General features: G+C 50.9%; 1 protein-coding gene across 1 annotated transcript; it reads right to left on the reverse strand.

Annotated features, from left to right (window-relative positions):
• Positions 1-393: 393 nt before the first annotated feature.
• dnajc25 (DnaJ (Hsp40) homolog, subfamily C, member 25) lies at positions 394-9,524 on the reverse strand. Its single transcript, XM_080510454.1, has 5 exons — positions 9,164-9,524; positions 7,389-7,541; positions 3,839-4,209; positions 3,660-3,759; positions 394-1,550 (listed from the first exon to the last, which is right to left on the reverse strand). The coding sequence occupies exons 1-5, from the start codon at positions 9,503-9,505 to the stop codon at positions 1,428-1,430; spliced, it is 1,089 nt and encodes a 362-aa protein (XP_080366580.1). The 5' UTR covers positions 9,506-9,524; the 3' UTR covers positions 394-1,427.
• Between the last annotated feature and the right edge of the window lie 5,167 nt (positions 9,525-14,691).

Here is a 14,691-nt window from a genome sequence, read left to right on the forward strand (position 1 = left end):
GACCAGTGCCTTATTTCCACGTCTGTTTCATTTCACAACAGATGAAATAGATTCACAGTGAGTGTTGCTTCCTACCTGGACAGGTTGATTTCACACCAGTGTGATATACTGGGAGTTACGTTGTGTTGTTTTGGCGTTTGCTTCAGTTTTTATTAGCAGTGTATTTAGAATTCAGTCATTCACGGCATGAAATCCATCACTTTAGTGAGTTTATAGTACATGTTATAAGGCTTGATCTCTGCAGCTTTGAGGTCAACCCTTTGAATTTTTGCATGTTTATGCCTTCAAATGTAATCAGTTGCACACAATATTCTTCAAACACTCCATAGATAGCAGGTTTTATTACAGGTTAACTTAAAGTGTCAACATGGGGCAGAAAAATAACAGTCTCGAAATACCAACGTCAAAGGTTTATCAGTTTTAGTGAATAAAAATACAAGTACATCCTAAAAATGTATCCAATTGAATGTGCTTTAAAATCTATGTTCTGAAAGGTGCTTGGGAAACAGCTGAATTAAGCCTCCCGCATCACTCTTCTTCTCATTCTTGTGTTTTCTATCACTTTCTCATACTGTTTCTCACCGTTGTCTGAGCTCCAGAGACGGAAGGGCAGCAGTTGTTTGTTAAATACTCAGACCAACAACCACAGTCACTTCTAATCATTTTCTTCAAGACGGGGAACTTTAGCCGCTCATCTTCATGTTGAAGATGTTTGCATTCACAAGTACTTGAATAGGCGTTCCTAATCAAATGCACACACTGACATGAGTGAAACTCCTACGATTGATTCTGACTCGAGGCAAGAAACGTGATTTGGTTTGTTGATTCAAAGTTGACAAACAAACTTTCACGGACACAATGTCTCAGTACTGTTTGCCTTTAATGCCACCAAAGCAGGACAATAAATAGTCAGTAGGCGAGCTGGTTGAAGATGCAGCGCCAGTTCCTGAAGAGACTCAGCAGAAAACAAGGAGAACATCCAAACTTGTCTCAGCAGTCATTTTTGGCTTCTTGTTACAACGAGACGTCAGAAGTGCTCGTCTATTGTTCTTCTGCTGACAGGGAAAAAGCAGATCCGAGCAGAAGAGGCAAAGACAGGGTTCAAATGAGCAGCAATACATTGGGACTCGCTGCCGACCAAAGACTCGGCGCTGATCTGTAAACCGACCAAAAAAACTAAACTCATGATTTTACTGGGAAGAGAAAAGAACAAAAATTCGAGACTTTGCACGACAGTCAGCGTGACGGGCTTCCATTTGGAAATTAGAAAAATGACGCGCCGTAAGAAAAGTACTGGAAAACCTGAAGCTCGCAGTGCTCTCCAAGACTTGATCATTATGAAAATATCTCTCACTATATATATATTAACAGGCAGAGTGGGTCCTTCTGTACAGTTGGCACTGAGGTCAAAGCTCCGGGTCCGACCGTCACTCGTCGATGAAGGTGAGCCGGCCGGGTCCCTCGTTCTTCATCCAGCGCCGGTACCTCTTCATCCGAGGGTCCATCGCCATCTTCACCTTCATCTCCTCCTCCTGCTCTCTTCTATACACCTGCAACGGCACATCAGTGTCGGCGTCACCACACAGCTGGAAACGCTCCACCTGCTGCAGTTCAATGTTCTGGAAGCTTCACCAGCACACAGGGAGACCATGCAAACTGCCAGAAGAAAGTCTGGAGCCTGCAACAACACTGTTTCCAGGAAAAAACGGTTTTACTTTTGGTAAAGTCCGACTAACTGCGTGAATAATCGTCACATGAATTGTATTAATAGTTGTAGAAAGCAATCGGAGAACAGAGTTCTACATTCACTGAAGAAGTTTTACCGGATAAGACTTAGAACACTTTCCTGGTCTAGATGTGGCGGTAGTTCATGAGCTGGTCATAAAAAGTGGTCTGACCCATCCCAAGCGTCTCCTTCCGGTCCAGGACGTTTGAGCTGCCGATCACTTTTTGCTCTGACGTTGTCACAATTACTGTATTTTCCAGACGATAAGCTTTGAACCCTGCGGCTTATAACACGATGCAGCTTATTTATGGATTTTTTATGTGTTAGCGGGCTTCATGCCGCCAGATTGTACTTCCGCATGTGGATACATGCTGTTTTTAGCCTCTGCTTCTCCTACACTTGCCTTAAAAGTGACATTTGTGCTCTTGGTGAGCTCGTCTTGTTCTGCTTCCTGAGGTCCGACTGCCGTCAATGCTGCGTTCAGGTGCATCACGTAAACTAACGTGGCTGGGGAATCTTCCTTCTCAGAATCACAATCAGCAAATAACCAATAAAATACTTTATCAAGAGATAAAACGCTGGCTGGCTGTATCTGTCTCTCTGTGCGTCTCCCTCTGTCTGCGCCTGTCAATGTTGTGTTCAGGTGCATCATAAAGCCGACGTCTTGCATCCTTGGCTGAGAAATCTTCCTCCTCAGAGTCACAATCACCAAATAACCGATAAACCGATCAATAGAGATATAACGCTTGGTGATCATGTATGTGTCTGTCTGCAGGCTTCACCGCAGGTGCACAACACAGCGCTGTGTGCAGGAGCTCCAGCACTATGAAAGACAGTTTAGCGGAGGCAGACAGTTTAGCGGAGGCAGACAGCTTAGCGGAGACAGACAGTTTAGCGGAGACAGACAGCTTAGCGGAGACAGACAGCTTAGCGGAGACAGACAGTTTAGCGGAGACAGACAGCTTAGCGGAGACAGACAGTTTAGCGGAGACAGACAGTTTAGCGGAGGCAGACAGCTTAGCGGAGACAGACAGTTTAGCGGAGACAGACAGCTTAGCGGAGACAGACAGCTTAGCGGAGACAGACAGCTTAGCGGAGACAGACAGCTTAGCGGAGACAGACAGTTTAGCGGAGACAGACAGTTTAGCGGAGGCAGACAGTTTAGCGGAGACAGACAGTTTAGCGGAGACAGACAGTTTAGCGGAGACAGACAGTTTAGCGGAGACAGACAGTTTAGCGGAGGCAGACAGTTTAGCGGAGGCAGACAGTTTAGCGGAGACAGACAGTTTAGCGGAGGCAGACAGTTTAGCGGAGGCAGACAGTTTAGCGGAGGCAGACAGTTTAGCGGAGACAGACAGTTTAGCGGAGGCAGACAGTTTAGCGGAGACAGACAGTTTAGCGGAGGCAGACAGTTTAGCGGAGACAGACAGTTTAGCGGAGACAGACAGTTTAGCGGAGGCAGACAGTTTAGCGGAGGCAGACAGTTTAGCGGAGACAGACAGTTTAGCGGAGACAGACAGTTTAGCGGAGGCAGACAGTTTAGCGGAGACAGACAGCTTAGCGGAGACAGACAGCTTAGCGGAGACAGACAGCTTAGCGGAGACAGACAGTTTAGCGGAGGCAGACAGTTTAGCGGAGGCAGACAGTTTAGCGGAGACAGACAGTTTAGCGGAGACAGACAGTTTAGCGGAGACAGACAGCTTAGCGGAGACAGACAGCTTAGCGGAGACAGACAGTTTAGCGGAGGCAGACAGTTTAGCGGAGGCAGACAGTTTAGCGGAGACAGACAGTTTAGCGGAGACAGACAGTTTAGCGGAGGCAGACAGTTTAGCGGAGACAGACAGTTTAGCGGAGACAGACACACTGGTTTAAATTAAAGTAAATGTAATCATTTAAAGGAGAAACGGTATGAAGCGGTAAAACGGGGACAAACCTCATAGTTTTCTCTTTTCCAGAGTTGTTTTTCCAGGAAAGACTGTCGGAGGTTGTCCTCTAGGCTGTCGAACTGCGACTGGGACATTTTCATATTCCTCCTGAAAATGAAGAAACAGCTGCTGCTGTGAGAAAAGGTCACACAGGAAGTCGGGGACCGGTCCAGGGGGCGGAGCTTACCGGATGATGTAGAGCTTCTCTTCCTCTCCGTACTCCTCCCTGCAGAGGGTGAAGCGGTACAGCCAGGACACGTACCAGGCCACGTAGTTGGTCAGGTAGTAGGGGAACAGGAGGATCTGGCAGACCAGGATGTCGGACAGGTTGGGCTTCTGGTAGCCGCCCTTGATGTCAATCTTGTTTTTGATGATGTCCCGTATAACCTCCTCCTCCTGCTCCCGGATCTCCTCCTTGGAGCGCCGGTTCTTGCCCTTCTCCTTGGTGCGGTTCAGGAGGCCTTGCTCCTTGGCAATGTGCGTGGCCTGGATTCGGTACTTGGGCACCGTCACCAGGTAGTTGATGGCTTCGTTGTAGCTGCTGTGCCAGCTGTAGTACTGGAGAGGAGGCACACGTCAGGCTTCAACACAACACTTCAGACTGGAGGACAAGAGGACAGGAGGACAAGAGGACTGGAGAGGAGGCACACGTCAGGCTTCAACACAACACTTCAGACTGGAGGACAAGAGGACAAGAGGACAGGAGGACAAGAGGACTGGAGAGGAGGCAGACGTCAGGCTTCAACACAACACTTCAGACTGGAGGACAAGAGGACAGGAGGACAAGAGGACTGGAGAGGAGGCAGACGTCAGGCTTCAACACAACACTTCAGACTGAAGGACAGGAGGACAGGAGGACAGGAGAGGAGGCAGACGACAGGCTTCAACACAACACTTCAGACTGGAGGACAGGAGGACAGGAGGACAGGAGGACAGGAGGACAGGAGAGGAGGCAGACGACAGGCTTCAACACAACACTTCAGACTGGAGGACAGGAGGACAGGAGGACAGGAGGACAGGAGAGGAGGCAGACGACAGGCTTCAACACAACACTTCAGACTGGAGGACAAGAGGACAGGAGGACAAGAGGACAGGAGGACAGGAGGACAGGAGAGGAGGCAGATGACAGGCTTCAACACAACACTTCAGACTGGAGGACAAGAGGACAGGAGGACAAGAGGACTGGAGGACAAGAGGACTGGAGGACAAGAGGACTGGAGAGGAGGCACACGTCAGGCTTCAACACAACACTTCAGACTGGAGGACAAGAGGACAAGAGGACAGGAGGACAAGAGGACTGGAGAGGAGGCAGACGTCAGGCTTCAACACAACACTTCAGACTGGAGGACAAGAGGACAGGAGGACAAGAGGACTGGAGAGGAGGCAGACGTCAGGCTTCAACACAACACTTCAGACTGAAGGACAGGAGGACAGGAGGACAGGAGAGGAGGCAGACGACAGGCTTCAACACAACACTTCAGACTGGAGGACAGGAGGACAGGAGGACAGGAGGACAGGAGAGGAGGCAGACGACAGGCTTCAACACAACACTTCAGACTGGAGGACAGGAGGACAGGAGGACAGGAGGACAGGAGAGGAGGCAGACGACAGGCTTCAACACAACACTTCAGACTGGAGGACAAGAGGACAGGAGGACAAGAGGACTGGAGAGGAGGCACACGTCAGGCTTCAACACAACACTTCAGACTGGAGGACAAGAGGACAGGAGGACAAGAGGACTGGAGAGGAGGCACACGTCAGGCTTCAACACAACACTTCAGACTGGAGGACAAGAGGACAAGAGGACAGGAGGACAAGAGGACTGGAGAGGAGGCAGACGTCAGGCTTCAACACAACACTTCAGACTGGAGGACAAGAGGACAGGAGGACAAGAGGACTGGAGAGGAGGCAGACGTCAGGCTTCAACACAACACTTCAGACTGAAGGACAGGAGGACAGGAGGACAGGAGAGGAGGCAGACGACAGGCTTCAACACAACACTTCAGACTGGAGGACAGGAGGACAGGAGGACAGGAGGACAGGAGGACAGGAGAGGAGGCAGATGACAGGCTTCAACACAACACTTCAGACTGGAGGACAGGAGGACAGGAGGACAGGAGGACAGGAGAGGAGGCAGACGACAGGCTTCAACACAACACTTCAGACTGGAGGACAAGAGGACAGGAGGACAAGAGGACAGGAGGACAGGAGGACAGGAGAGGAGGCAGATGACAGGCTTCAACACAACACTTCAGACTGGAGGACAAGAGGACAGGAGGACAAGAGGACTGGAGGACAAGAGGACTGGAGGACAAGAGGACTGGAGAGGAGGCACACGTCAGGCTTCAACACAACACTTCAGACTGGAGGACAAGAGGACAAGAGGACTGGAGAGGAGGCACACGTCAGGCTTCAACACAACACTTCAGACTGGAGGACAAGAGGACAGGAGGACAAGAGGACTGGAGAGGAGGCACACGTCAGGCTTCAACACAACACTTCAGACTGGAGGACAAGAGGACAGGAGGACAAGAGGACTGGAGAGGAGGCAGATGACAGGCTTCAACACAACACTTCAGACAGGAGGACAAGAGGACAAGAGGACAGGAGGACAAGAGGACTGGAGAGGAGGCAGACGTCAGGCTTCAACACAACACTTCAGACTGGAGGACAAGAGGACAAGAGGACAGGAGGACAAGAGGACTGGAGAGGAGGCAGACGTCAGGCTTCAACACAACACTTCAGACTGGAGGACAAGAGGACAAGAGGACAGGAGGACAAGAGGACTGGAGAGGAGGCAGACGTCAGGCTTCAACACAACACTTCAGACTGAAGGACAGGAGGACAGGAGGACAGGAGAGGAGGCAGACGACAGGCTTCAACACAACACTTCAGACTGGAGGACAGGAGGACAGGAGGACAGGAGGACAGGAGAGGAGGCAGACGACAGGCTTCAACACAACACTTCAGACTGGAGGACAAGAGGACAGGAGGACAAGAGGACAGGAGGACAGGAGAGGAGGCAGACGACAGGCTTCAACACAACACTTCAGACTGGAGGAAAAGAGGACAGGAGGACTGGAGGACAAGAGGACAGGAGGACTGGAGGACAAGAGGACAAGAGGACAGGAGGACTGGAGGACAGGAGGACAAGAGGACAGGAGGACTGGAGGACTGGAGGACAGGAGGACAGGAGGACAGCCCAGCAGCAGGCAAACACCAACACATCGTCTGCAACCGGGAACAGATCCCTCCTGTTCACTGCAGCTTTTCCTCATTAATGCCCAGTTGATGGCAGAAAGCGACGGTGGCTTTGTAAACGTTATTCACTCTCAAACAAGTGCATTTGTGTAACCTCTGCATTTTAACCTGGTTTTTCCCCAAACATGCTGCAGCATCTACAGGTATAATGTGGCTAATAATGCACCTTTTACAAGCATGTTGCGTCTTTTGCTTGCGTTTGTGCCATTATTATTTGTAATGTGCCGTTTGCGTGCCATGGTGAGGCAGGTCTGACCCTGGACACATTCCAACCTTTGGAAAATCCCCTCATCAATTCACATCAAATGCAAATGTTTGTACTTTGGGAGGAAGACTCGTCAAAATGTTTCAAATCAAAACTTAACTTGGGATCAAGTCACTGATCACTTAGTTAACTGGGATTGTTTCTTACAGTCACATCTGAACGATTCCTTGTGTTGTCCTGAAAGCCAATCCTTCGCTCGGCCGGCTCTTACCTGGAAAATGGAGACGGCACAGATGGTGACCAGGATGACGACCCTGACGTCCACTTTGGGCGTGAGCTGTCGGCGATAGTAGGCATAGTAGTGCTGGTAGTACTCCTCAGGGTGGTCCAGCATGTAGTCGTAGTCCCGCCGCGTGTCTTCATCCTACACACACACACACACACGCACACACGTTGTCCAAACCTCCAGTAAAGAAGGATTACGTCTCTTTATTCAGTTAAATGGCTGATAATTATACGTTTCAAGTTTTCAGGTTGTTAAGCAGGTTTTTGAACACGTGTGACTTCGAACCATCAGCTGTCATGAAGCCAGTTGAAATACTGTCAAGTCTCCATATTTTGGTCTAAAATACAGACCAACTCAATTTGCTCTACCTGACAACCTTTAGTTACATTTCAGGTGTTTAGAGTCGCCCATCACACACTGCAGTCGTACAGTAAGGCAAACCAGATAAACACTTCAGTCATGTGTATACATTCGTCTAAAAGAATTTTACACGCTTTAAACACCAGGGGTCTCATCTATAAACGCTGCTGACGTACAAAACGGGTCCTGAAACATGCCTGTGCCACTTCCCACGCAAGGTTTGTGATGTACAACAAGAAACTTTGCGGGAGAATGTGGAACCAGTACAACAAATATGGATCCTGTGCACATTTTCCCACAACAACGGAGCTGCAGCGTTCTCTGTGTTTCTTTAGTGAACCATTAGTACTGAATCATCAGCACCATGTTCATGTGTCAGACTCCATCTTCAACTTTGACTGTGACACCAAATAATGTCTTTTTCTGGTCTTCACCTCCCCATGACCGTTTCGCTCTTTCTAAAATTCCATTTCCTTGTCCTTTCTGCCAGGATAGATTGGGAAAGGCCGTTGATCAGCTGATTGAGCTGCACAAAATTCCCAAGACACTTTGTATTGCATGATGCGTGTTGAGGAGGGACATCTACTGCTCAACCTGCTGGCTGGACTGATCTATAAAAAGCAAGGTGCGTGCAGATGTGCATTTTACTGAAACAAATATTTTTGGGCACACGTCATTTTCAGCTATTGGGTGCACATACATCTTGAGGTTTTTTTGTTATGCAATGTTTTATAAATGAGGTCCCAGAACAGTATCCTAACTGTAATGTACGGTGGAGGGAGCATCGTGATCTGGGACTGCTTTCCCATTAAAGTAGAAACATGACCTACAAAATTCCTCAGACATTACAAGATGAGGTGAGGGTCAGTCTATAGATTGTCTTTAAACTAAGAAAATCCACTTTTTGAAGTGATCCAGTCAGACATGTTAAGAAGCTGTCCAGTCGAGGCAGATCCGGAAGGAAACATTGATCCGAGTTCCTTCTTAACATTACAGTTCGGATGTTCTGTTCAAAGCTCAGGTTCCTACTTTTAAACACCCGGGGTCCAATTCTTGGCAGGACTGTGAATGCTGAATAAAGGCACGACAGTTTATGTGGTCTTAAGTTGCACTCAGTGCTTTTATGACGCGGACGAAGAATAAAGCAGGAAACAGAGACTTTACATCCTCCTCCATATGGCAGCTGCTCAGGAAAGTTACCATATTCTGATATAGAAAAGATATTTTTGAAGAAAAGCGGCGATATTGTGAGATACAACATGTAGAAGCACAAAACTACTCTGTTGTTTCGAGTAAGGAAGATAAATGAGGGGCTGAAGAAGAGCAGAGATGGACTCAGCGACTGATTCTGTCTGATAATCTGACAAACTGAAGTGAACAAGTAAGAAGACTTCAGCGACCTTTAACGTCTCGTAGGCGGTCGCGATGAGCAGGAACTTCTGGTGGGCGAACTCCTGGGAGTCTCCCTCCGAGCCGGGCTCCCCGGGCCTGAAGCGATCCGGGTGGTACCGACGGGCCAGCTGCCGGTACGCCCGGGCGATCTCTGCCTTGGAGGCCTCCCGAGTGACGCCGAGCACGTCGTAGCACACGTCGGTGCCGCAGTATAGCCCCTCCAGCAGCGCCGCGGCGCCCGGCAGCGAGGCCGCGGCGAGCAGGAGCACCGCCAGCCGCCACCGTGACGCCCCGGGAGCCCCCCTTCTGCTGCCGCCGCCGCCGCCGTTCGCCGCTGCGGCCAACTCCATCGCTTCGGTCCGTCTGCCAGCAAACGACTCCGGAGCAGGTCGACCGACGCAGACTAATGACGTCTAATGCAACCGCCATGCTACGTTCAGGGGCTGCTCGGATTCACCAACACCTGTGCTGAATGAAACATTCATTCGTTCGTTCGTTCGTTCGTTCGTTCATTCATTCATTCATTCATTCATTCATTCATTCATTCATTCATTCATTCATTCATTCATTCATTCATTCATTCAAGGTTCCTTTCATTAAAGCAAAAAAACCCGAAAAAACAATTAAACAACAGTACACCCTAAATTATCAGATAAGTATGCATGACTGGAACGAAACAGTTGGAAGAAAACCCATCCATCCATCCATCCATCCATCAATCCATCCATCCATCCATCCATCCATCCATATTCTGCCGCTTATCCGGGGCCGGGTCGCGGAGGCAGCAGTCTGAGCAGAGTTGCCCAGACTTCCCTCACCCCAGACTCTTCCTCCAGCTCTTCCAGTGGCACCCCAAGGTGTTCCCAGGCCATAGAGAGACATAGTCTCTCCAGCGTGTCCTGGGTCTGCCCCGAGGCCTCCTACCGGAGGGACATGCCCGGAACACCTCCCTAGGGAGGCGTCCGGGGGACATCTGAAACAGGTGCCCGAGCCACCTCAGCTGGCTCCTCTCTATGTGGAGGAGCAGCGGCTCTACTCCGAGCTCCTCCCTGGTGACTGAGCTCCTCACCCTATCTCTAAGGGTGACTGAGCTCCTCACCCTATCTCTAAGAGTGACTGAGCTCCTCACCCTATCTCTAAGGGTGACTGAGCTCCTCACCCTATCTCTAAGGGTGACTGAGCTCCTCACCCTATCTCTAAGGGTGACTGAGCTCCTCACCCTATCTCTAAGGGTGACTGAGCTCCTCACCCTATCTCTAAGCGTGACTGAGCTCCTCACCCTATCTCTAAGGGTGACTGAGCTCCTCACCCTATCTCTAAGCGTGACTGAGCTCCTCACCCTATCTCTAAGGGTGACTGAGCTCCTCACCCTATCTCTAAGGGTGACTGAGCTCCTCACCCTATCTCTAAGCGTGACTGAGCTCCTCACCCTATCTCTAAGCGTGACTGAGCTCCTCACCCTATCTCTAAGGGTGACTGAGCTCCTCACCCTATCTCTAAGGGTGACTGAGCTCCTCACCCTATCTCTAAGGGTGACTGAGCTCCTCACCCTATCTCTAAGGGTGACTGAGCTCCTCACCCTATCTCTAAGGTTGACTGAGCTCCTCCCCCTATCTCTAAGGGTGACTGAGCTCCTCACCCTATCTCTAAGGGTGACTGAGCTCCTCACCCTATCTCTAAGGGTACGCCCAGCCACCCTACGGAGGAAGCTCATGTATCCGGCATCTGGTTCTTTCGGTCATGACCCATAGTTCATGACCATAGGTGAGGGTAGGAACGAAGATCGACCGGTAAATCGAGAGCTTCGCTTTTTGGCTCAGCTCCTTCTTCACCACGACGGACCGATACAACGTCCGCATAACTGCAGACGCTGCACCGATCCGCCTGTCGATCTCACACTCCATCTTTCCCCCACTCGTGAACAAGACCCCAAGATACTTGAACTCCTCCACTTGGGACAAGGGTACTCCACCGACCTGGAGGGGGCAAGACACCTTTTTCCGGTGGAGAACCATGGCCTCGGATTTAGAGGTGCTGATCTTCATCCCAGCTGCTTCACACTCGGCTGCGAACCGTGTCAGTGCACGCTGGAGATCCAGGCTTGATGGGGCCAACAGAACCACATCATCCGCAAATAGCAGAGATGAGATCCTGTGGTCCCCAAACTGGACCCCCTCCGGCCCCCGGCTGTGCCTAGAAATTCTGTCCATATATATAAGGAACAGAATCGGTGATAAGGGACAGCCCTGCCGGAGGCCAACGTGCACTGGGAACAGGTCCGACTTACTGCCGGCAATGCGAACCAGACTCCTGCTCCGGGAATACAAGGACCGAACAGCCCTCAACAAGGGACCCCGGACTCCGTACTCCCGGAGCACCCCCCACAGGAAATCTCGGGGGACGCGGTCGAACGCCTTCTCCAGATCCACAAAACACATGTGGACTGGTTGGGTGAACTCCCATGAACCCTCAAGCACCTGGTGGAGGGTATAGAGCTGGTCCAGTGTTCCACCATCAGGAGAACCTGGTGGAGGGTATAGAGCTGGTCCAGTGTTCCACCATCAGGAGAACCTGGTGGAGGGTATAGAGCTGGTCCAGTGTTCCACCATCAGGAGAACCTGGTGGAGGGTATAGAGCTGGTCCAGTGTTCCACGACCAGGATGAATACCGCATTGTTCCTCTTGGATCCGAGGTTCGACTAACGGCCGGACCCTCCTCTCCAGTACCCTGGAATAGACTTTCCCGGGGAGGGTGAGGAGTGTGAGCCCTCTGTAGTTGGAACACACCCTCCGATCCCCCTTCTTAAAGAGAGGGACCACCACCCCGGTCTGCCAGTCCAGAGGTACTGTCCCCGCCCGCCACGCGATGTTGCAGAGACGAGTCAGCCACGACAGTCCCTGCACATCCAGAGACTTAAGGAACTCTGGGCGAATCTCATCCACTCCCGGTGCCTTACCACCGAGGAGCTTCACAACAACCTCGGTGACTTCAGCTTGGGAAATGGACGAGTCCACCTCTGAGAACCCAGTCTCTGCTTCCTCAAAGGAAGACATGGTGGCGGGATTGAGGAGGTCCTCGAAGTATTCCTTCCACCGCCCAACGATATCCCCAGTTGAGGTCAACAGCTCCCCACTTCCACTGTAAACAGTGTTGGTGGAGAACTGCTTCCCCCGCCTAAGGCGCCGGACGGTTTGCCAGAATTTATTTGGGGCCGACCAAAAGTCCTCCTCCATGGCCTCTCCGAACTCCTCCCAGACCCGAGTTTTTGCCTCCACCACAGCCCGGGCTGCGGCTCGCTTGGCCTGCTGGTACCTGTCGACTGCTTTGGGAGTCCAATGAGCTAACAATGCCCGATAGGACTCCTTCTTCAGCTTGACGGCATCCCTTACTTCCGGTTTCCACCAATGGGTTCGGGGATTGCCGCCACGACAGGCGCCAGAGACCCTGCGGCCACAGCTCCGAGCAGCAGCTTCGACAATGGAAGTGGAGAACATGGTCCACTCAGACTCAATGTCTCCAACCTCCCTCGGGATCTGTGAGAAGCTCTCCCGGAGGTGGGAGTTGAAAACTGCATGGACGGAGGGCTCGGCCAGGTTTTCCCAGCAGACCCTCATAACACGTTTGGGCCTGCCGAGTCTATCCGGCCTCCTCCCAGTCCAGCGCATCCAACTCACCACCAGGTGGTGATCAGTTGACAGCTCTGCCCCTCTCTTTACCCGAGTGTCCAAGACACACGGCCAGAGATCAGATGACACGACCACAAAGTCTATCATTGACCTCCGGCCTAGGGTGTCCTGGTGCCACGTGCACTTATGGACACCCCTGTGCTCGAACATGGTGTTCGTTATGGACAAGCTGTGACTGGCACAGAAGTCCAATAACAGAACACCGCTCGGGTTCAGATCGGGGAGGCCGTTTCTCCCAATCACCCCCTTCCAAGTCTCACTGTCATTGCCCACGTGGGCGTTGAAGTCCCCCAGGAGAACAATGGAGTCCCCAGTTGGGGCACTATCCAGCACCCCTCCCAGGGACTCCAAGAAGGTTGGGTACTCTGAACTGCTGTTCGGTGCATAGGCCGAGACAACAGTCAGAGACCTGTCCCCTACTTGAAGGCGTAGGGACGCAACCCTCTCGTTCACCGGGGTGAACTCCAACACATGGCGGCTGAGCTGTGGGGCAATAAGCAAGCCCACTCCAGCCCGTCGCCTTACACCGCGGGCAACTCCAGAGAAGTGGAGTATCCAGCCCCTGTGGAGGAGCTGGGTTCCAGAGTCCAAGCTGTGAGTGGAGGCGAGCCCAACTATATCTAGACGGTATCTCTCAACCTCCCTCACAAGCTCGGGCTCCTTCCCCCCCAGCGAGGTCACATTCCATGTCCCAAAAGCCAGAGTCCGTGTCCGGGGATCGGGTCGTCGAGGCCCCTGCCGTCGACTGCCACCCAATCCACACTGCACCCGACCCCTACGGCAGCCTCTGTAGGTGGTGGGCCCATAGGAGGATGAGGAGGAGGGGCCCGCGTCGTCCCTTCGGGCTGAGCCCGGCCGAGTCGTGCGGGCAAGAACGCGGCCACCAGTTACTCGCATATGAGCCTCAACCCCGGGCCTGGCTCCAGGGTGAGGCCCCGGCTGCGCCAAACCGGGCGACATCACTGCTCTCCTCTGATGCGTGTTCATAGGGGGGTGTTGAACTGCTTTTAGTCTGACCCGTCACCTAGGACCTGTTTGCCTTGGGAGACCCTACTGGGGGCATAAAGCCCCCCGACAACATAGCTCCGAGGGTCATTCGGGTGCTCAAACTCCCCCACCACGATAAGGTTGCAGTCCAAGGGGGAAGAAAACCATTTTTTTCATATTTCGCTGTCCTTCACAGGAGAATGATGAAAATAGTATCTATAATTTAGTATTATATATAAATTTTTTTCCATAAGCCTACAGCTTCCACATAGTAATTGTAAAACACTAAACAATCAAACAAAAGCCCAAAGCCCATGCAGTATAAATTTACAGTCCATAACAAAGTTTGGTACCTGTTCCTTACCATGGTGTACCTGCCCATAGGGTGTACCTGTCTTACTCCTTACCAGGGTGTACCTCTCCTTACTCCTTACCAGTGTAGGGATTTACTACCTCATATGGATCACTATTTATGTTTTGGTTGACTATCGATAATGATTAATAATTATCAAAGATAGTTATTAATAATGTTGTTGAAATGTAATCTGATCTGTATCAGAACCTCGGAGCTCCACCTGTCTTAACAGGAAATGATAGCCAATCAGTTATATCAATCTCATAAGATATACTAAACAGTTAATCAGGAATTTGAATTAATATTTAAATTAATTACAGTTACCAGAATTAACAGTCAAGGTTGAAGGATTTTGGAGTTCTTGACACAGAAGAGTCGACATTTCATTCTCCTTTGTGTTCATTAATAAAACAGCAAGTATGATTCCAAACATTATATTTATTAACAATGAAAACAAATAAAACACAGATTCTAACTACCTATATACAGCTGGGTGTGTGTGTGTGTG

This window comes from Blennius ocellaris (assembly GCF_963422515.1).
Source record: "Blennius ocellaris genome assembly, chromosome: 15".
Taxonomy (NCBI): Eukaryota; Metazoa; Chordata; class Actinopteri; order Blenniiformes; family Blenniidae; genus Blennius; species Blennius ocellaris.